The sequence below is a fragment of the Strigops habroptila genome, chromosome 6, assembly GCF_004027225.2.
Source record: "Strigops habroptila isolate Jane chromosome 6, bStrHab1.2.pri, whole genome shotgun sequence".
NCBI classification, from domain to species: domain Eukaryota; kingdom Metazoa; phylum Chordata; class Aves; order Psittaciformes; family Psittacidae; genus Strigops; species Strigops habroptila.
Genome location: NC_044282.2, coordinates 74,127,639 through 74,151,797, shown reverse-complemented (window position 1 = coordinate 74,151,797; position 24,159 = coordinate 74,127,639). Strand labels below are relative to the sequence as shown.

The window sequence follows — 24,159 nt, the reverse complement described above, 5'->3', positions numbered from 1 at the left end:
AGGAACAGGGTAATGGCACTTTTGCATAACGTCCCCAAATGAGGATGGAATAGGAAAGATGCAGTGTTTATACTGCACTTGTATTTAATTTCATGCTATACTTGTATAGGTCCCAAGGGTGCTAATAGTTTATTTTGGCACGAAGAATAAAATGCAGCAGTTTATAAGTTGCAAGTATCATATACCTGCATTCAGAGTTTCCATCTCTTTCATGTGTACTCATAAAGCTGAGCACTGAAGCAGACTGTGCAAGGGGGCTCTGCAGAGCTGGGATTGGGGCTGTGTGAAGGCAGAGCTTTGCCCTGGAGATCTGGACTCAAGTCTCCCTGAGGTCAGTGGAAAGACATGCTCTGCTTTGCTGCTACAGTAGACTCATGACTGTATCCGGGCCATTAGGCAATACCCCAATACAAACAATAAACACAATGGTAACTGTTAGCAAAATTAATCTTGTGAACTTCAACTCCAAGTGTTGATTGTACTTAAAATAGTTTCTAGCTCCATGTTTTAGTGATTAATCCCTTTGATAAAGTGGCTATTCCACTGCATTTCACAGTTACATAGCTATTCTACCCATCCACTTTATAATCAATTTAAAGTTTGCAACTGTATATAATGAAAGAAAATCATTTAGTCCGGAGCAACACTTACCAACACACTGGTCCCCTCGTTTCTGGTAGCCTGGAGGACACTGGCAGCTGAAGGAGCCTCTTAAATTGACACATACTTGGTCAGCTCTACAATTGTGGGTTCCAGTTGCACATTCATCTATATCTGTATAGAAAAAACAAATGCAATATTAGTCATAAAGTTTACTTAAAATAGTTTTTAGCCTGTTGAAATGCTTTATGCATCTTCCAGGTAACTCTAAGTGAAGGCAGCAAAGTTCAAATATACTCCAAAGATGTCATTTCAGGGCTTATTCCACTTACAGGATGTAAAATCTTATCAGATCTCTAATGGCTTTTAATTCTGATGTAGTGCATTTGTAACTATTTTCAGATATGGTTATTTTAAACATTCATATACTTTTATTTGTCAAATGCCATTAATATTTTGTACTTATCACTATAAAACATTCTGTAAACTTCTTGCAACTTAATCATAATTTAATCATTTGACTTTTTTGCCTTGTGTTTTGTTTCCCATGCTGGTTGCTTGCTGAATGCTGAATCACTCAAGAAAACTTCAGCAAACATAGTTCAGCTCTTTCTCAAGGATGAGATGAGTTAGAAATGTTGTTTTGCTGATACTAAAGAGACTCTGGTGATCTCTTCTGCATGGCTCCCATGCTCCATACTTTGGACAGGGACTTGGAACTTGGTATGTGGTGGCCTTCTCCTCAGGAAGAGATCTGCCTCTTGTCATTCCCATGAAAACTCTCTTAATTCAATCTGCTAAAGTCTTTGGAAAGAGTTCAGGTATGTTTGCATTTGAACAGTACAGCTAAAAATGCAAATACTAGACTGATACTTTTCAGGGTAATTCACACTAAATGCGAGTTTCTACAAGTAGAACCCCACCATTCTGATTTTGCCTATTCATTGTAACTGCTGGAGGTACTTAATGAGAATTAAACTGCATGTGCTGACAAATAGGTTGCTGAAAATGGCATTGCAATTTGCTTTCTCATCTGAACATCCCAAATGTTGGAGAGCTTTTTAGTGTAACCTGACACAGTACAGTGAGAGGACTTTTTAGTTTTGGCATTGGACACAATTTGGAGACTCTAGGCTGAATAAACAAATTCCTTCAAACTTATGATCTCCAGTTTACAAATCTCAGCTGACCTCTCTATTTGTATAGGCACTGGGGATGTTAGAACATCACCAGTGGCAGATTCTGGGTGGTGCTTTGGAAAAAATGATGGATTCTTTCTCATAGCAAATGAAAACAATTTTGACCACAAGATTCAATAAAAAATAAACCATCAACAGTTTGAATTAATTCTCAATGTTTGCCCTTTCCCAAAATGTCCAAATATTTTACAGCTATTTTCTCTTTATCTGACAGGGAAAATTAAGCCCTTTTCTGTTAGCCCCCTCTTTGCATTTCTGCATAATACCTGAAGCTGCTGTGTTGATGCAGGGCTTGCTGGCTGTGGTGTTCTGTCCTGACAGCTGAAAAGCACATTCTCAGGTGTAAAGACTTTCAAGGACTGGAGCTGCTGCCTCATACCAACCTGACACATCATTAAACACTCGAGCCAAAGCACAGTGGAGTTCCATGCAAGTCTTTGCAAGGACTTCACTGGGCTTTGCATGTACTCCTGGTTTCTACAAAAGCTGAAAAGAAGATGAATATAATACTCATAGAGTTGAAATCTTTCTTGTGCAAGGTGTGTGGGAATAAAGCAAGGTTATTTGATCTTTAAGCACTTCATATATGAGTAAACTTCAGTTATATGAGTTATCTTTTAAGATGGATCAGTTAAAATGCTTTAAGTCCTTATGTCACCATTTGCACCCATGGCCCGATTTCCATTTAGTGTAACTTCTATGGAGTAATAAGCTGCTCCAGCTAAAAGGAAGCAAACTAGATTGACTTATGCACCCAGGGGCTTTGATTTGTCCCAATGGTAAGTTCAGTTTGAAAGAAAAACCATTATTCAAAAGCAGCATTTGACTGCTGGCTGTGTCCTGATTTGGAAACTCTTGGAGGATTCAATGCTATGGCCCAAAAGACCTGTGTTTAGAACAACCTTTTCTTGAGACTGGCTTCAAGGAATCCTTTAGAGCGCTCCTAAGCTTCTTACTCAAGTTAGGATCCTGAACTGGGCTGTGTATTCGCTGTGGCTGCCATGTCTGCTACAGGAAAGCAGAGCAGTACATGGCATGGTCTTGGTGGGCTTCAGAAGAGCTTTGTCAGTGGTGTTACTCTGTATAGTCATGGTACTTTTTGCTATTTTGATTGTCTTTGGATGGCTTTTATTGAGATACGAGTCCCTAGGCAAGCTGGGAAATGGATACATGGAATGAAGCATTGATGGGAGTTCTTTGAGAACTCCAGTCTGGTTTGTTTGTGGGCTTTACTCAAATGCCCAAGGTGGGAAGTGAAGGTGGACAGGAGAGCAGCCTCAAGCCTGCATGGGGAAGGGCAGTAGGTTGCCATGCTCGGAGCAGTTCTGCTTATATCTGTGCAAAGAAAACAGTGATGTTAGAGGAAGGTGATGGCCTAAAGATCCTGTTCAAGTGCTTCAAGTAAAGCACTGTGGGAGGAGAACTACAGGCAGCGAGAAAGGTTTCAGTGCTGGAACATTCAGTTCTGACATCTCCAGTATTGCAATAATTATAGACATGTCTACTGTTGTGAGCGATACAAGGGTGAGGAAGCAAGTGGAAGTTTTCAGCACTGAAAGCAGTGCCAAATGTGAATTGTATTGGTGGGATACCAGAAGCAGCCCAGCCCTTGTGGAGTATGGCAAGCAGCACTGGTGGATTTTGCAATGTGATGTTGCTGCACAGATCTCTGCATCTATGTCTTTGAGTGAGGCCCAGAGAGAAGTCTTCAGCTTTTTGGCACTCGATGCGACCTGAATCATCCTCCATTAGAGAAACAGTCTTTTTTCTAACCGTCCTGAGAGTTACTGGAGCAATAGAGGAGTGGAAGTCATAGGAAGGAAGCAGCTTCGATGTTGGAGGTCTTGGGATGAGGCAAGTCAGCTCCATTTTTCTCTGAGGTGGCCGAGGCAGAGTTATCTGCCAATAGACACACAGTTCTCTCCCCATATGAAATAGCATAACCTTACACTGGTGGTGCCAGCACTGATCTGTGATACCCACTTAAGTGTCCATGGTTCTTGAACGGGTAGGCTGTCTATCTGTGATTGTTCAGGGTCTGACAATCTGGTCTGAAGCTTCCAGATTGTTTTCCCAGTTATGTCCTCTCTGTGTGGAAATGCATAGAACCCAGGCCTCATTCCATTAATCTGAAAGCTTATTTTTCCAGTTTAAATCAGACTTTTCCAGTCCTTTAGGTTCCAGCTTATTTACTATAACCTGCACAGTGCCCTCTGATTCTGTGGCAGTGACCTGAAAGCTGCATCAGTTCCTGCTTTTAAGCTGCATCAAGTGCAGTAACATAGGGATGAGATGATGGATATACAAAGCACATGTTTTCCCTTAGATTCTACCATCTCATTCCATTTGATCTTTCTTGACAAAATCCCTGCACTTAAGTGTAAGCAGTTATGGAGGATATTGGGAATCCATACGTTTGTTTTCTGCCTGCTGCAGGCACCCCTGACCAGCCTGATGTGGTATTTATGAAGACAAGGATCTGGGTGTGATAGAAACTCCCACAGGAAGGTGGCGGAGGTCACCAGCTTTAATCCTAAGAGCAAGATCCATTTGTCTGCCCTTTCCTCTCCAGCACGAATGTTTAATCATGTGTGTTACGTGCGTGTGTATTTATAATAATTAAAAAAATTAAAACAAGGCACTGCACTGCACACACTTGTGTCTCTGGGGAGAGGGTGAGAGAACAAACATGTGACAGATGTTTGTCATGTTGCTTAATGCACTACTGGAAAGCACTCAAGATACCACAGTGATGAGTGCAGTATAAGAAACAGATCTAGAAAGAAAATAATGGGCTTTTACAAGCTCATTCTTGAGCATCTTTCCTCTTGTCCAAATCTAGTGTCATCATGATAAAGTTTGTTCCCATGAGGGTTTCAGCAGCTGATGCCATAGCTGAGGCTTCTACCTTAAGCAAGTAGCTTGTAAGTGATTCCTGAAAACACCCTCAACTCATTCCTCATCCTTACTCATGCCTTAAATTTCACTTCTAGATGTTACACATATGTTCACCCAGGTAAAATTACACTGGTAACCAGTAATGCAAATGATCTTCTCTTTCAACCTTGCCCTTTTTTGCTTTCTATTTTCTAATCTCAGCTAACATTTAACAGGTTTATCTGTAGGGAGCAGCACAACAAGAGCTGTAAGTTTGTATTACATCGTTAAACAACCTGAATGGTATTTTGTTATTGATTCATGCAACCTGTGAAATACAGATCAATCCTTACACTCACTGTAGCTCTGGATCTGATCTAAGAAGTTGCTGAGATTTTTATTCCCAGACAGTTATTCTCTGGACAGTTGCAACCTGTGTAGTTGGAATATTTCCTTTGACATAGCCTGAGCATCTCTAACAGTCCTTTCACAGATCAATTTGACTGGGAAATGGAGCTGGGCTACCTTCAGTGTCTTGATCATTTTAATAACTGAACTCAGATAATGATGCAGCCTTTCAATAGGCCACTTGAAAACAAGCTTCTTACGGGATTTAGTTGTACCTTAAATAGTTATGAAGAATTAACAAGACTTGTAAAATGTGTTTAGATTGAGTACTTTAATCTCCATACATTGTTTATAGGTGTTACATCCAGAATACTACACTGAAAGAACATGGCAGTTTCAAAGTCAAGTACTCTGGGGGTTGCAAACCACAGCATTCATGTTCACTAACAAGTCTACGTTCAGATCCATGGAATCACCATGACACAGTCTTTAATTACATGGATCTCATACTCTGCTTCTCCCGCAGGCTTGTGCTTGGTCAAACCATACCATTCCCTAAATGGGTGAGGTGGTGTGGGCCTCTATCAAGATGCAATGATTATTGCTATCTTAAACCCTTAAATTGATGCAAAGTCAGAGTCAATAGAGCACTGGGGGGGGAGGAACATTGCAATTGAGGACACTGGTCTCCCAATTAAATTACATGGAGGCCACACTGCTTTTTCAGAACTGTTTATGGAAGTCCTCAACTGTACCACGGTAAATATGGCCATTAGACCCCAATGACTCATCCTAATATAAATACCACTGTTTGCAGTGCTCCTCAGGGTTATTCTAGAAAGTTCATTTTGGAAGAGAGCTGGGCTGGGGCAGCCTGGAGAAGAGAAGGTTCCTGAAGGGGAGACCTTAGAGCAGCTCCAGTGCCTAAAGGGGCTCCAGGAAACCTGGAGAGGGGCTTTGGACAAGGGCCTGGAGGGACAGGCCAAGGGGAATGGCTTTAACCTGCCAGAGGGGAGACTGAGATGAGCTCTGAGGCAGAAGCTCTTCCCTGTGAGGGTGCTGAGGCGCTGGCACAGACTTTTCCCAGAGAAGCTGTGGCTGCCCCATCCCTGGCAGTGTTCAAGGCCAGGTTGGACACAGGGGCTTGGAGCAACCTGCTCTAGTGGAAGGTGTCCCTGCCCATGGCAGGGGGTTGGAGCTGGATGAGCTTTAAGGTCCCTTCCAACACAAACCAGGCTGGGATTCTATGCTACTGGCAACTATTTGCAGGTGAAGGTAATGCTCTGATGTGCATCACCTGCTGTTGAAGTTTGCAGGGTGCCACAGCAACAGTGTGAGCACCCTGGAGGGCAGCAGAGCTTGCTCCTGTATTCCTTCACAATATAAATCAACTTGCATTTCATAGTTTTAATTCCACAAGCCTCACTAATAGCTATACCCAGTGATTCCCTCATTTTCCAAAAATGTACCCGCACTCCCTCTTGAAGTGATTTACACAATTATGTCCCTCCACTGCTGACTTTGGCAGCCTCCTCTCCACTCCAACCACCACTTGTGTACAGACATTTCTCCTGACCTGCTTTTTAGCTATAGCTTTCTCTACATCTAGTGTACGGTTCCCTTGGTTAGAGCTAGTTTTATTCCTTCTCCACTGCAATCCATTCTGTCAGGCTCTTATCTACATCCATAAAATTCTTTCCCAGTCTCTCTCTCAGAGCTCCAAACCTGGCTCCGTTCCGTTCCCGCTGTGACTCATTTTTCCCAAACCCCCTGACTCATGCTGCTTGCTCACTTATGCAACAGCTTAATCTCTGTAATTTGCTTCGTATCATTATGAGAAGGACATAAATTCATGAGATGCATTTCCCCACTGCTGCAAGCTTTTGTAGGGAAAAGAAAATGCAATCCCCATCTATTCCCCATCTTATTTTAGCCACTTGGAGCTTTTCTCCTCTAGTGCATACCTGTGTGTCGTGCTTGGAGCTGGAGAACTGTGTCCTTAACTAACGAGTTAGTTAAGGATAACTGTATCTTTATCTTACTCCTGTTAGTTAACAACATGTTAGTTAAGGATAACTGTATCTTTATCTTACTCCTGTGAGTGAAGTGTGCTCAGCTTCTTGCTGCACACACAGAGCAGTTTCCTACAGCATCTTCATGCTCTCCTTGTTTGTGTAGATATTAATCTGTGCAAACAAGTCACAAAATGTTTGCAGGTTGCTTTATTCTGATCTGTAAGGACCTTGTAAGCAGAAGATTTCACCATATCAGAAAGAGGGCTCTTAAAATGAAATTATGGGATTCAAATTCCTGTTTCTGCCCCTACTGCAGCACTGGTGGACCAGCTTCTGCTTTATACAAATCTAATCCCAGAACGAGCCCACCAGTGCCCGTGTTGCACTTGTCCCTGGCTCCAGCCAAGCTGTTCTCCATTTGTTTTGAATGGAAACAATAAATATTTTAGTTAATCAGTTTAAATTTTTTGAGTTCTCAGTGTGAGAGAGACCAGAAAGTGACTTGGTCTATTTTTCTAATAGATTCATCTGACCTGAAAACACCACTTCCCACGTAAGCGATGGCACCAGCGAGTCTGATACCAGACATAGAGTGATCTGCGCAGGACTGCAGGTATCCTGGACAATTCACTTTGGGATGCTGTAAAACCTCCCACTTTTTCCACCTCAGTAGCTTTCCCTCTGTCTGTAAGCATTTTATATCAGTGTTTTTCAGAACTAACCAGCTAAAGGTGAATAACTTGAAGAAATCAGAGCCCTCGAGTTCTTCCATGAGTATGGGCTAACTTTATTTTACCAAATCAAATATTCTGTCCCTTATTTATGTTTCTTACATTGTTCTTGCAACTGAAGCCAAGCTCACTGCTATGTCGTTTCCTGGATCCTCCCTGATCCTTTCTTACACATAGGAACAACATTAGCAACCTCCAAATTCCCTGGTTCCCTCCCCAGCCTTAGCAAGCTATCAACAATTTCTGTCAAAGGCTTTTCTATTTCCCTTGCTACTTCCTTCAACATTTGGGATGTTATTCATCTGGGCTGGATGCCCAGACAACTTTTAACTCATTGGAGCTAGGAGGCTGCGCTTTGCGGTGGGAAATACCAGCACAGAATCTGTTGCATAGCTTCAGGTCAGCAGGTACCAAAAGACTCAATATTTGGAGAAATTTCTCCCTTCTGGAGTGACAAAACCTCTTAATATCAAGACCTGAGCTCTAAATGCAGTCGCTACCCTGCAGCATCATGAGGTAGTGTCTCTAGTTCTATATAATTCCGTGGCAGCCCATAAACTCCCTCTTTATTGCCGGTGTTTCTCTTTCCCTTTTGAATTTTCCTTTGGCTCTTTGATGTGAAGCCTATTGGACTGATTGCCCTGGTAACAAGTTGTCACAGTTGAGTGAAGGTAACCTGCACAAATACTTGTTTGCACAGGAAAAAGAGGTGTTAAGAGCCAAGACCTACATTTTAAGCAAATATGTGAAGTAGAAGGTTGAAACGAATGAGATTTTCATGAAAAACGGCACGACTGCTTGTGGTGTGCTGGAACACTTCCCCTCCCCAGTGTGAGAGTACAGCAAAGCAAGCTCCTGGTAGATTTGTCTTTTAGCATTCCTGGATATCATGGCACAGCTAAATAGAAGTCATTCAAAGTATTAATGTAGAAAATGTACGAAGAAGATCAAATGAAGTGCAGCTTAGAGTTCCTTGGTGCATGATTTCTGCATTTGGACTGCAAAAGTGTTAGCAACTACCATGAGGCAAGTTACCAACCACAGTGACTTCATGAATGTGGAGGTACAGGAAAAGCATCCTTCTAGTCACTCAACAGAGTTAACAAGGGGTGAAGCTGTAATAGTCAAGTCTGGACTGCAGTATTTTGTCACCATTATGTATTGTCTTTGGTATGTCCAAAGTGAATTGACTTATCGCATAGAAAATAGCTAAATGAAGGAGTGAGCCATAGCTTTCAGCACTAGAACATCTCCCACATGTTTGGGAGTGGCAGGCAGCTGAAAGGGGGGGGGGAAATGAATGAAGGTTTGAGCTGATGCATGACTTCCTTTCCTCTCCCTCTGTGATGCTACCTGCCTTCTCTAGTGCATGCCCCACAGGCCATAAACCACGCTGCAAAAGGGAAATGGCTTTTAATTCTGAGGGGATTTTGACTTTGAAGGCAGAGATGCCATAAGATGCTTTTTCTATCCTGGATCTTAACATAGAACTGTATTTATAGCCATTACATTCAGGACAGCATTTCAGTGGTGACCAGGTGAGGGTGCTTAACCTGAATCAGTACCCAAACATGTATTCTGCTTCCCTGCCTCATGCACAGTAGCTGTCCATGCTGGAAATGGTATGGATGGAGAGTGAGAAAGACTAATGCTGTATTACAACTTTGTTATGCTCTTTTCCAGGCCCCACCAGTACAGGCATGGTTAAACACAGCTTGTAGGAATATGTTCTGATAGAAAGATATTCTTCATTATAGAATCACAACCATAGCAGCTTAAATGAACGTGACACATAAAACACCATTCAATACAGTAATTAAAATGATTATTCCAAATGGAAGTGGTATGGCTCCTATAACAACAGTGCTGGTCTGAAACAAGGCCACAAAAACTATTCCTCAAAGACATTTAGCAGTAGTATTTTCTGTCCAATGTTACTTCAATATGTATGCTTAAAACAAGAACAGACATTAATGGATATGTCTATGTTTAAAGCTTCTCAAAGGGAAGGGTACTTTTCTCCCAATAGAAGACCACAATGTTAACTATTGGTCTTCCTGCTCATCAAAACCAAAAATATTCCATGGTTTTGACCTATATTAATTTAAAATATGTATTTTTGGCTTTATTTTTGCTGAGGCCCTAAATGGAGCCATACTTGCTTTCAAGTTACAACCCGATAATTCAGTGCAATGTATCTGCAGGTCTCAGCGCTTCAAAATGTGAGTTGTCACAATGGTAAACTCTTTGATTTACATTGCAATAGCTTATTTTTACTTTCAGTAGAGTATTTCCTGCTGTTGCTTTCTTGTGACTTTATGCTAGAGGTCTAACAACTTGTGCTTTTTGGTACATGCCTGCCTAAGTGAGGATCACCCACCCATGATGACCAATACACTTGGACTATACTCAAAAACAACAAGGGTGGATTAAACTATTCCATTATTGCAGATGAAAGAGTTCTCCCCGACATCTGGCATAGCATCTTCAAAACTGATATGGAACACTTCCATAAATTCAGCTTAACATTGTTTTTGTGAGTGTTCCAAAGTATTTTTAACATGAAGAAATAGCATGCAAACTGACTTCCTATTTGAAAGTAAATGTCTTGTTCTTATTTCTAATTCACCCAGTTATTAAAAAGAAGGGGGAAAAAAAGAAGAGAGAGAGATGTTCACTTAACTTGAAGCATACTGGTTTGTTTATTTAAGTTAATGGAAAAGCTAGTCAGTGTTTGATGTAAAGCTGCCCCCTTGCTTGAAAGAAAACCAAACAACTGGTTATGAATTATGAATATCTCCTAATAGTTTCCAGAATTATCTGAAGGATGTCTTTTTTTTTTTTTCTTCTTAATTACATTCACTTAAAAGTTCCAAGTTCTCTATTCATTTCCATTTTGTTTATTTCTCTCCTTGGAAACCCTCATAAGCATTTTCCTTTCGCTAGGCTTGACTGAACAAAATATTACTGCTACAACCTGTAATATTAGGGAAATAAAGGCCTGAAAGCTCCTTGTGGTTATTTAATTAGGAAGTTGAAGAATCGCTCATTAAATCTTTGCAAGCCTTTTCCCAGCACTTGCACTGGCAGCTGCTGGGTCCCTGCAAAGGAAAACACCAACTTCTACTCAAACTGTGTGCTGCAGAGCATGCCTTAAATCCCAGCTTTTACCCCACAGAAAACTGTTCCTGCAGAAAATCTTGCTTTTCTGGTACATTGGCATGGCTTCAAGTGGTTTAGTCCTAATCAGAGCGTTCCTCTTGTGAGGAAGCACAAGTCTCCTGATGGTGAGGGAGGTATGTCCATGTGGGAGCTGCTGGCAAAGGTTCTGCAGTGGGGGATGCAGGCAGGTGAAAACCTGGTTGGTCTGTCTGGCACCACCATAGTCTACGTGTCCTTCTGACAGTAAAGGCAGCTAGTTATCAACTGAACAAAACCTAATACAGCAAGCAAATCATTGCACTGAGCATAGACTGTGTGTATCCAAACCATGCCAGAAGTACAATAGCTTGATGGTTTTGGGTAGTGAACTTCTGCATATAATGCTCCCTTAAACAGGGGACCTTAAGATATAAGGGACTTAAGGTACAAGACGAGAGTTACAATACTTAATAGAAGGGACCAATTTTATCAATAAAATCTTCTTCTCCTTCAGCTTTTGCAGGCTGAATGAGCCGGTTTAGGAGTTATATCTGTAGTTCTCAAGCTGAGAACATTTAAGTTCAAGTCGAGTTCAATAGCAACTATCAGAAGGAGAAGGCTTATTTAAATGATGATATTGTTTTTAGCACTAATCATCCTATCTGTTGGCAGTACCAACATGCTGCAATCTCCACAGCTCCCTACGTAAATAAGCAGATTCCTGAGGCTGTTCCAACTCCAGAAATGCCTTTGAAGGCATTATTTAGTTACGAATTTTTCCTGCGTGGTTATGTGATGCTTTTAGCATGTTGCTGTATGTACCCACAGATGTCTTGTTCTGAAGAAATATGTCTAAAACCTATTTACTTTCAAAGTACAGTTGGCACCACTGGTCTCTATTTTACCATCTTGTGAAATAAGAAGTGAAATGGTTTAAAGAAATTCATGTTCACACCTTCTACAACTTTTGAATGAGAGAACAATAAAAGCAAAGCATGGAAATAGTACTTAGAAAAAGACACATCAGTTGATTTGGTCCAAAATAGACTCTAGGGAGGGGAGGGGATTGGAAGAGCTGGGATAGAAAAACACAATGTTCAGGTTGTACAGTTCAAGTGAAGTGAAGTGGATGTGCAAACGTTAAGATCTCTGTGGCAATATCAGTTTGAGTGTGCTACAAACAAGCAGTATTGTGTGGCACTGATCTAACAAAACCGCCTGGAACAGTGTCTTGTAAACTTCTGTTTGTCTGTCTGGCGTTAAGAAGTCCCATTAGCTGGCTCTCCATTTGAACAGAAGTGGAAAATCCAATTTTCCTTGTCATTCTTAACATGAAGAGGGCTTAAAATGGAGTTTAAAAACATTCTTTTTTTGAAGGAGAATAGAAACAAGAGGTGAAGGCAGGCAGGATCAAAAGCGAGGCAGAGGCACCAGAGGAAAAGAAACCTATTCTTTGACGATAAAAGAAAAGAATAGGCAGTATGGATGCTTATGAAGGCAGAAAAATCAGCATCAAAGTTAAAAAGATGGTTTGCGATGAAGGTGTCTAAGAGGAGGGTAAAGAAAAGAATGGGGGGAAAAGCAAGGCATGTACATAAGAGCCCTACCAATGTAGCTGCTTTTCACTTGCAGAAATAGTGTTTATTAACCACAGACGAGCAGTGTGATCTGGTTAGATCACCACGGTGGTTTTGATGCTCACTTTTTGACCAGAGAGCTGCTATGTACCTGCCAATGTCTGTCTCTTGCTGCTGTTGTTTCTGATTCAAAGTATAATCACAGAATCCTAGACTGGTTTGGGTTGGAAAGGACCTTAAGATCATCCAGTTCCAACCCCCTGCCATGGGCAGGGACACCTCACACTAGAGCATGTCGCCCAAGGCCCTGTCCAAAAATCAGAGCTGTTAGAAGAAGGCCTAAAGAGCAAGTGCTGAGGTGGTACCATGCACTCTGAATAGCACAGGAGAACAGTGCTGTTGTGGTTGCAGATGTCTGGGGCATGGCAAGAGCCAGACATGAGCCCAAGGGATGTTGCGATGGGCTGTGGCAATATGTGGGGATGGCCAAGGAGGGTAACTGGTGTAAGTTGAGGGTGTGCGGTCTACTGAAGATTGCAAGTTGGTGCTTGGGAAGCAGTTGTTGTACCTTCAAGAACCTGCCAAAAAAACCCTTAAAACTGAAAATTGTTGTTATTTTTGGCCCCAAACTAAGATTTTTCTGGGGTTTTGCCACTTTTTTTTCTGTGTTCAGGAACAAAAAAGACACCAAAAAATGACTTTGTTCTTTCAATGAGCCAGTAATAAATAAACCCAAACATTTTAAAACCCAGAAGTTTCCTTGGGAAGAGAGAGCTATTTTTTCATCCAAAATTACTTTGCCTTAAAACTGTGATGGGCTCTGCTCTCAGGCTCAGGATCTCACTTCCCAGCTGCCCTTAAGCAATCAAGTAGAAGTAGCAACTGAGACAGCTCTTCTCTCTTTTCCCTTTGGCTGGGATGTTACATGGGTTTGCCTCGGAATAGATGCTGTGCTACCATAATCCTGGCACTTTTCACTGAAACTGAGGTTTCAGCAGCGTTTCCTAGAGGAAGGAGAGTCCTCCTGAAGTCTGCTTGCAGGGCTGTGGGGATGGTGGAATGCAGTAACCTGCTTTTGTTTGCCTGAGCACGTGATTTTATTCCTTTTTTGCTTGCTTTTTCTACCTTGTGATCTTCACAGACTTCTGGCGAAGCTTAAAAGGTTACTGAGAGCAGGGAGTGGCCAGCATTTATTTAGAAAATAAATAGGAAAAAGTAGGCCAAATACCAGTAAAGTTCCAGTTTTAAAATATTAAGCTAACACACAACATTGCTGACCTGAAAAGGTCACTTGAAGTGGGAGAAAGGATGTATTTAGACTGATTGCCAGGCAGGACGTGGGATCTCTCACTGACTTGGCAGTAGATGCTTCAGCTCTATTTGCTGTTAGTGCTGTTTCTAATGCTCCTTTATTTGCAAAGTGCTTAAGTTTGACAAGATCCATGCTTTATTTTCCAGTATTTACACAGTATTAAGCAAGTGTGTAAATCCATTCAGAGAGCAAGCGAGGTCGACACCGCTCCCTGTTTTCTGCTTCATCTTTGGTTAGGAGGGAGGATGCTCAGAAACCTGGGAAAGCAGAAGGGTTGAGGGGTTTTCCTTTGGGATGTGCTATCAGATAACAAGGTTATTTGTAATGTGTTTCAACTTGCTAAATATAGTGGAATAGGGCTCTTTGCTCCCAAATTTGTTAGTGAGAGTGAGGAAAAAAATGACTACCTCAACTACACCAGAGTTGTTACAATTTCTTCAGGAGAAATCATAAGATTTGATGAAAATGGAAGCATCCCTTTCTATGGTCTGACTTTAGGGTACTTGGCCAGCATCAAGGAGAAAACCTAATGCAGCAGATAAATAATTGCTGCCACATCATCTAAGCACATCATTATCACTGCTGGATGAGATGAAAGGTATTTACAAGTGAGAGTCTGCCAGGAGAACAGAGTCAGCTCAGGCTCAATCCAGCTCCAGCTGTAATCAATAGGAGCCTTCAACTCAACTAGAGCTTAAAAGAAGAAACTAACTTCTTGAAACATCTTACACTTTGCATTTTGCTAAATGAAAGCTAGAGCTCATCACAAGTGAGGCACAGAGGGATTCCGGGCCCAACAAAGCCCCTTGGTTTACTCCACACATTGTCTGATGCTCTTCAGAATTACACTTTCCACTCTGATTCAAGCCCCTATTTTTCTTTCTCCCCCTGAAATCTCCCACTTTGACTTTCCTCCTGTTTTTCTTTCCCTATTCCTCTGCATTCTGCCCTTCTTAGTTTTCAAGGTGGAGAATGTTCCTTTGTTTGTGAAGTGCAAAGCGAGTTTATGGCACCCTATTCATTACATTTATGAATCATATCTAACTGGATTTTTCCCATAGCCCAAAGGTGGCTGTTTGCCCAAAGGCAATGCTCTCGGTGCCTGTATTTTCTATTTATAAGGTGTATTTTAGTTTACATCAGAAGCTGAGGGAAAAGACTTCTGCTTGATATCACTTCTGCCAAATGAAACCCACAGAGAAGCTGTGGCCAGAGGAACTCTGTACAAAAGTTGTCTGGGCTCTGTAATTTCGTTCACGTGGGTGCATGGTAGTATACATGAGCTGCCAATAAAAACAAGCTCAAATAGATACATCCCTGTGCAAGTCTCGAGACGATCTTCAAATGTACAGAACACAGGTAAGGGAGTGCTGGGAGAGAAACACATTTTGGCAAAACACACTCTGGTGAGAAAATCAGCTTTGCAAGGTGGTCATGGAAGGAGAAGAGGCTCCTCTGGCAATCCCTTCTACTCCTGAAATGCCTGAAAGAGCAGTTTACAACCTCACGAAAGAAAATTGTTGTTTTTGAAACTGTTTGTGGTTGTGACAAAGTGTGGGCGCTCCCCAGAGCATGGTGATGGTACGTAGGCAGCAGAGCCAAGGACATGAAGACATTAACCATTTCAGCCCTCAGAGGGGTGCACTACTCTTAGCCATTGCTTGATGTCTGGCAGGCTGGATGTGAGGAAGAAATTCTTTGCAATGAGGGTGGTAAAACACTGTCAGAGGCTGCCCAGAGAGGTGGTGGATGCCACATCCCTGGAGACATTCAAGGCCAGGCTGGATGTGGTTCTGGGCAACCTGATCTAGTTGAAGATGTCCCTGCTCATTGCAGGGGGGTTGGATTAGATGAGGTTTGAAGGTCCCTTCCAACCCAGACTATTCTATGATTCTCTAAGTATTTTGGCTCTAGGTCACTGGCAGGCACTGAAAAGCACCAGCAGCACAGAGCCTAGCACGCAGGTAGGAGATCTACTGTGGGACAACTGTTAGTACAGATGCCCACCCAAATCAGGCTTTGTGCCTCCAGAGACTTGCAGGAATAAATAGGAATCTGGTTTGTACCTAATATGGGGAAGGGAAGGAACAGGCTGTAACAGATTCACTGGACAAGTTGTTTAATGCTTTGTGGCATGAGATGTTTCTCTTACTCCTGGCTCCAAGAAGAAAGAAGAGTGGGAAGCTTTAGCCATCTTTCCTGGAAAGGCAGCATTGAGGCCCTTCCTTCTCTTCATCTTTTCTTCAGAAGGTGTTTTGCTTAGTTTTCAGTCTATTCCATTCCCTCTTTAAAAGGCCCAAGGTCCCAGATTTTGATCTTCTTACAAACTGAGCGTATAAGCTAATTGCCAAGGATTTGTAGCCTGCCTCATCCTGGCATTCCTGAGGGATGCCCAGAACATTATCAGCACATTGCTCAGCACAACTCTCTAGCTCTAAGTAGACAGTCATAAATGTTTGATTAAAACCTACTCTAGCCTTTCCATGACCACTGCAGAGGTTAACTGATGAGCACAAGCCACAGGGGAACATGAGGGCCTCATGTGCTGTTGAATGCAGGCCAATATTGGTTGGTCAGAAAAACGTTTGCTCATAAATTCTTGCAGGATGGGAGAAGAGATTTCTCAATTTAGAACTTCCATCAAAGCTATTGGAAAAAGCTGTCAATCACACTCAAGGTTTTCATAGATGTCTTGCAGCCTCAAATGCCTTCCAGATGGGTTTAATTCCAGTATAACTGATTGTCCATTTGGCTTTGCAGCTCTGCACTACAAGGGGCAAGTCCATGTCATGCCCATTCATCTTCTGGGTGGCAAATAGAATGACTTTTCCTTGTGGAAGTGCTATCTTCTAATAACTGATGAGGCAAGAGATGAACTGACAAAGGATGACTCTAGGGAAGACTAATTATATCAAAGGAATTAGTGCCAAAAGCAAAGAAAAGAATTAAAAGGAGAGGCGAGGAGATAGGTACCCAAGTATTAGTAAGATGATCTATTTATAGTGGAGGAAAAGTAAACATCTACAAGCATGTTACCAATAGGATTAGGGGAAGAATTACTCAAAATCCTGAAGCTAAAGTGTTTTAAAGTAAGGTGTTTTGATAATTTTACCACTCCTGTTATTATTTATGCTACTATGGTTTGTGTTACCTTGAATAACCCAAACTATTGCAACATTAAGACTTCTCCCAGGCTAATCAACTTCACATTTATTGTGTAAGCTTTAGATATCTAACAGAGTACTTGTATTTGTCTGTGCTGTTGGCTTACAGAAGGTCATGGATAAGGATTCCACTGTTCTGCTGATAGACAAACTCTGAACCCAAAGACAGGGCCACTTGCAAGCAACTTCCAGTGTCAGAATGGAGGATTTCAAAGGAGAGCAAGAACCAGTCTGGCAGGTAATGGTGTTTGTGGCCTGTAAAGATCTTTAAAAGCAAAATACAAGATTTACAGACAGGGACTACTGAAGAGGAGGGGAAGATTTTTAACAGACTGTAAACGTGAAGGCTTTAGTAGCTTGAAAACTTTCATATACAGCACCTAACCTACTACATTGATGTTACCAGTGCTACCAATTAATCAGGTGCTACCAATAGATATGCAAAGAACTGGTGGAAAACCAATGACAAGATTGGTTTCCAGCAGTTAGTTGAACATCCTCTGTAGCTAGATCTGTATCTAAACTTATTTAGGATCTAACAGACAATCAGTATGCTGTGGAAAATTCATGGACTGGCAAAAAGATCACTATGGAAGAAAAGAAATAGCGAGATAGGATCTTCTGAACTGATTTCAAGGTTTCAAAGAAAGGTTTCAGAGAAATGAAAACTAAGTCATGAAAGTTCTTGTATTTTGTTATTTTCCGAAGGACTGGGAAGTGTTCAATGTGTTTTAGGATCAAGTCCAAATGATTTTTAAGGACTTAGGTCTCATTTTCAATGAAAGGAAAATAAAAAGGAAGCAAAGCATAACAGATAAGTACGGGCTGAATACATATTAAAACCAGAAATCTTTTCAAAGCAAAGAACAATGATCTCTTATCTCCAGAACGTTCAGTAAATGGGTTAATTCTGCGTATTGACCTCAAATTCTTGGGCTTGATTTATTAGTACTCTTATTTGTGCAGTAATTTTTATTTGTCCCACAAGGCTTCATACTCATTACATGTACATGTGCTCGCCCAAAATGTCCAGTAGTAGAGAGCAAAGCCTCTCGAGCCAGCAAATGAGTCTGAGAAGTTCATGGAAAGAACTGTGTGAACACACAGCTACGTGTCATTCTGTCCCAAACCACTCATGTCCACTGCATCATTCTGCTCCTCATGATGGAGAAAATATACCTGATTTTCAGATCATACCAATTCACTTTCTAGAAGGGATAAAATTTTACAGAGAGGATACAGAGGAGATGATTATTTCAGCCAAGCCAGGCATCACTTCCCAAAGAAGTGGCATGAAGTATCTGGTTAGTGAAAGCAACAACATTTTTCCATCTGGCACAGTGCACTGCTCACAATCCTGCTCAGAGTCACCATAAATCACAAAGTATCTCATTTCCTAAAGGAGCAGCTTTATTTCATTAACATTTTGAAACTCACGTTGCAATGCTGCTAATTGTATAGTAATTTCTCCAGGAGCACAGTGTGAATTGCTGTTTTCAGCCAGTTTTTGGCACTTGTTGCCAGTTGAAGTAAAGAGGAGGAGAGAATAAAGAATGAAGCAGATACAGAAATGATGTGAAGAGTATCTAAAAGGGACAGTGCTGTTAGGTGTGAGAGCAGATGGATACTCAGCAGAATCAGCTGCAAACTCTGTCCCAGCAATGCAACTGCAAGCTGAGCAAACAGCACCGTTCCTCCAGATCAAGGCTGCTCCCTCCTATACTTCCAAGCATTTCCTACCCACCCGTGAATAGGATTAGTCTGTACTTGGTATTACAGGCTTGCTCTGGCAAGTATTTTAGTGAGGCTCTTTAAAATACAAGTTCCTAGCAACAAGGTGAAGGACTAATTCATTCCGATTCAGGACAGCATTCAGGAATTGTGTAAATTTAGCTGTGTGCACAGATGTCAGTGGAATTGCTGAGATCCAACATGTGCCTTAAATGCTAGAACACAACTAAGTGTGTCTTAATATGACACCTCAAAGTATAAACAGTGGTTTTGCTTATTAAAATCAGTCTTGACATACTTTCAGTACTTTAAGATGTTTGGTGGGCATTAAGTAGGAATAAATCCTCGCATTTATTCAAAGCTTTGTATGTTAAGTAGCAAGGACACTGATCAGTGAAACTTTATGTTTTCCTGTTTTTTCCTAGTTTGTGGATACACATTGATATTCCTGTTTGTTTGGTTTTTCCAAACTGAAACTGAGATTCCCTCGTAGCAAGGGCTGGTTCATGGGAAGCTGGGAATGACATTCAGCTTCTCCTTAGCTCTTCTGCTCCCCTGAATGTGTTTGCATTCAAACCCAGGGCTGCCCCAGGACTGTGTTCCCTTCCCTTATGGAAAACACTTCCTCACCCTTACTTCTGGTAAGAAAACAAACCAATTTTCCCATAAATACAGCAGTTTTATACAATTTTCTGTTCAGAAAAGTACAGTAAGAAATAGTCTCGATAGTAAACCCCCAAAATGTGTATTTATATTAGTATAAATTTAATATAATACTAATATAACCTTGTTGAAGAAAATCAAGAAGGAATGCAAGCCATATGTCTGGAAGTGTGAGGATGGAAGGTTTTCTCAGGTGAGCTTTTTCACTGCGTCTGTGCATATAGTGCTTTCCAGTAGAAGCTTTCACCAGTGACTGGCAGCCTCTCTGTACTGCAGCCAAATGAAGTAATAAATACGTCTAAATAGTCTGATAAGTAAAATTGAGGAATTAGTGCAAACCAGCTGGAAGTATAATGAAAACTGAAGGGGAAAAAGTAATATATATATCTTTAGCACATCTCTCTTGTCTGTCCTTATCAATCCAGGGAGAATTAAGAGGAGAGGTTCTGACTGGATATAAGGAAAAACCTTTTCCACCATTAGGCAGCCAAGAAGTGGAACAGCCTGCCCAGAAAGGTTGTGCCCTCTCCATCCACAGTGGTTTTCACGCCCTGACTGGATAAACCTCCCTGGTCCAAAGGTCTGATGAGCTCTGATCTCAGAGCTCCCTTCTCACCTGAATCATTCTATGATGTTGTAAATACACTCTAAGCTATTAATCAGGATGGGGAACTACCTTTCTACCCTCTGGCTAACACAGATAGTGTTCTTCAAGCAGTAGTTGAGTCAAGTGAGGTTTCTGATTAGGACATTTATGGAGGCTGAGTCACAACACTTTTTTTGTGCAACCTAAGCACCAAAGTAAATAAATTCAGGACAGATGTGAAGTGAGAGGGGAAAAAAACCCTGTAAAGAAGCCATTTGGTCATCCCTGGGCTAAGTTGTGAAATTAGTGCTAAGACTAGTTAACAATGGCACATAAGCATTTAATTTTTCAAATTAAGGACAAATGATAGGAATGGAAAAACCTGCATATTATCATCGCAGTTTTTCAGGGCTGTTGTCTACCCAGCCCATCCCAATCACATCCCAACGGGACAGTAACGCTGTCTTGAATCTGAACTTGTGTGACAGAGACAGTGCTGGAACTTCACGCCATAAAGCTGGAGTGCGTGTGAGCTGGTGCATTGCGTGAGCTTCTGTGGTGTTCTGCAGTGATGGCCTCCAGTTGATCCAGGCAGATCCCACGGCTATCCCGCTTGGAACGTTACAGCCAAATTAAAACAACGTTTTGGTGTCGCCCTTTTGCTGGTTTTCATATTTTTAGACACTCAGAATCATTCTTTCTGGCTGAACCCCCCAAATGGCCATTCAGTCAGTGCAAATCCCAATTGGTCCCTTTGGTCTCTTTAATACTTTGCTTTCAGCCTACTGATCATAGCTGTTGGAGGAGTGTGACTCCACCCTGAGGACAAGGCGCTGTGAAATGGCTCCTTAGCCCCTGTTTGGTCACAGATGAGGCATGTGCATGGAGCCCCCGGGGCTCCCACAGCATCCACGAGCCAGAATTTGCTGAGGCCAGTTTTTGGCGAGGTTGGACGTGACAGATACTAAAACAAAGAATCAAATGCAAGGAATGATATAAGCTGCTGCTGCTGCTGCTTTTGTCCCAAATACAGCACTAAACACAGCAATAGTCTTGTGGAAAGCGTGTGCTTGTTAAAGTATGGAAGCACATGCACCACTGAGCTGTTCAGAGCAGGACAGATTTCCTTCTACAGGCACATGTTGTTCAGAATGGAGCCTAAGTCAGGCCCCTGAAAGCTGTGGCAGCACAAAAGGATGTCACTGAACATCAGTATTTCATGCTCTTCCCACAATAACAAACTGTGATTCCTGTGATGAAAATGTTCTGATATTAATACCTGATTTCTTTTTGATATGGCAGAGTTTTAAATGCATTTGAGAGCTAACAATCAGATCAGGTTATTTATACAACCACTTTGTCAGAATTACTGAAACTTCTGTCTGAAAGTTCCCAATGGTTTTAACTTTCAATGAAATTGTACTGGTTTGTGCTCTCTAAAACCAGTCTTAACCTTCTGCAGCTTGCAGGGGAGGGAATGGTTCCATTGTGGTACTGAACAACTGATGTCCATACGACTGATTAGTCAAAGCTTTGGCTAATTGGCTTTATGCTCAATCACAGGTTGTAGCAGTCAACAATTAAACTCAATATGCTTTGTCAAATTGGGCAGCATGTGATACCTCAGAAGGGTACATAGAATCATAGAATAGTTTGGGTTGGAAAGGACCATAAGATTATGTAGTTCCAACCTCCTGCCATGGGCAGGGAACCTCACAGTGGCCCATGTCACCCAAGGCTCTGTCCAACCTGGCCTTGAACACTTCCAGGGATAGGGCAGCCACAGCTTCTCTGGGCACCCTGTGCCAGCGCCTCAGCACCCTCACAGGGAAAAACTGCTTCCTTGTCTCCAACCTGAACTTCCCCTGTTTCACTTTGAACCCGTCACCCCTTGTCCTATCACTACAATCCCTGAGGAAGAGTCCCTCTCCAGCATCCTGACATTCCTTAATAATTAAAGGTTGCCCTAAACATATAAATCAGGTTTGCTATCAAAAGTTGCTGCTCTTTAAGTTCTTGTCTTACTGTATAAAATGTCCAGACTTTTGTTTAATAAGTTTTTTAACTTATCGGCTTCGCTGATAAACTATAGCAGTGAGTATAGGAAGTGTTTCTTTCCTGGAGTTCTCTGACTTTACCATCTTTCAGCATCAGAAATGAAGCTTTGAATTGTGTTTCAAAGTGGGAAAAGCAAACCTGCCTTCTCCAACCCTTCCATTATTTCTCTATGGTTTTTCCACACATCTTTCTCCTCAGTTGTTAAATCTCTCCTCACCCCTCAACTGTTCCTTCCTCCTGCCGTGAGCTGCTCCTCTTTTACAATATCCCCCTTGAAACAGGCTGAGCAGACTGCAAACACCCTGAGCTGTTTGATAGGTAAGAAAACCCAGCAAGTGAAGTGTTTGTGCATGAGGAAGAGCCACTCGCAGGCTCCGGCTGCTCCGCTTGCTGGGGAATCCCCCAGGAAGCTTTCAGAGGGTGGAGAAAGCGGAGACAAAATCAAGACTAGAGCTCTAAAGCTGTGCTTAGGGGAAGAGGCTGAGGGTGTTCGAGGGTGTTGCTGGGTGGATCTCCTTGGCTAGTGTCTGGTTTTGGCTTTATTACATGGCTGTGCTTTCAATTTATTTCAAAGGTGCCTGGAGCCTTATAAATCTGCATACATAGTAAGGCAGAGATTCTCTTCGTGGTGAATACTGAAATCTGAGTGTAATCAGAATGGGAGAGAAGGTTTTGATTTAAATGCATAATGAAGCAGCCTTTTCAAAAAAATATCTTCTAGAAATGGGGAATTTTCCCTTTTTTAGGCACACAGAACCACAGTTTCTGGTAGAGGAATTCTTTAACTCGGAAAACACACAATAACAAAAGCAGCCCCCTCCCCAAAATCATAATTTTCCACATGCTGAATAAGAGATTAAAACTCATTAATATGTTTTCTGGATTGTTTAAATAATGGTCAAACAGTTTAATTAGGAAAAATTGGTGGTTTTCTCCTCCACCCACCTTTTGAAGTGCACAAACCATATCAAGATAGTTCTAATTCTTCCAACATCAGGCTCATTTGAGTAATGCTCTCACACTTCTAACACCAGCAGCCCAAGAGGTTCTCAACCAGTGCAATGGTGTTGGCTTAAGCCCTGGAGACATTCAAGGCCAGGCTGGATGTGGTTCTGGGCACCTGATCTAGTTGAAGATGTCCCTGCTCATTGCAGAGGGGTTGGACTAGATGAGCTTTGAAGGTCCCTTCTAACCCAAACTATTATCTGATTCTATGATTTTTATCTGCTTGCACAGTGCCTTCTGCACTAGGTAAAAAATGCTGAGCCTGAGATGTTGGCAATATCTTAGGGTCTTGCAACCATCTTGAACTTCTTTTCTACTCAAGGCTGGAAAGAAAATCTGTCTTGATCCTTCACATTAAGCCAGATAAGATCGAGGAAGATCTAGATGGCAGTGTAAGTACACGCAGGATGACTTCAGATAAGAATGTGTTGTATTTTACTCCTGGGAAATGGGAATGTCTTTTGGATCCTGCACACTTTCCTGATTCAGTCTCCAAAAACTTTAGGGAGGAATAAAGTAAGGAAGGTATCTTCATAGCCTATGGGGCAGCTGGTGGGTGCTCCAAAGCATTGCTTGTTTCTAGTGTGACCATGCACTATCTGCAACACTGCCCATTGAAATATTACTGCTTTTAACTAGCCCTAAGTGTGACAGGCAGAACATTGTTTTATCTGGTTCACCTTTATCACCTAAAGGTTATATGGGGAACTTGTTCCTGATAAGAAAGTCCCTTGAGAACAAATTAATTTACTAAGAAAGTACTTTAAATACAAAATATAAAAGCACAAGTAAGATGTGGTGATGCAGGTGCAAAGCAAAATGGTTTCAAAACTTATGTAGAATTCAGTAAGTATTTTTCAAGGCAGTTAATAATATCTACTTCTTGAAATGATGCTGTCTTTATCAACTTAGGTGAACCTGCTCCCAATCATGAACTGTATTTGTTGTTTCTAAATGTGTATTTAATTCCATCTCTTTTCTAATGCAGCTCAGACACCCCATATTCTCCGTGGAGTAAGTCTAGACAAGAAAGAGATTGCTTTTTTTGTCTTTCTGATCAAGATAGTTTTATCAGCGAGGTCAAAAGGCAGCTAAAATCACACCTAAATCTCTGCTCACTTTGCCATGTTTTATTCCTTTCCTTTATGCCAG

General features: G+C 41.7%; 1 protein-coding gene across 1 annotated transcript in view; it reads right to left on the bottom strand.

Moving 5' to 3' along the window:
• The window catches only part of EFEMP1 (EGF containing fibulin extracellular matrix protein 1), a 51,046-nt gene that overhangs the window by 13,074 nt on the left and 13,813 nt on the right, over window positions 1–24,159 (bottom strand). Inside the window, exon 5 of the mRNA XM_030490501.1 lies at window positions 652–774. Coding sequence (XP_030346361.1) covers window positions 652–774 — 123 coding nt within the window. The remainder of the gene's footprint in view (window positions 1–651; window positions 775–24,159) is intronic.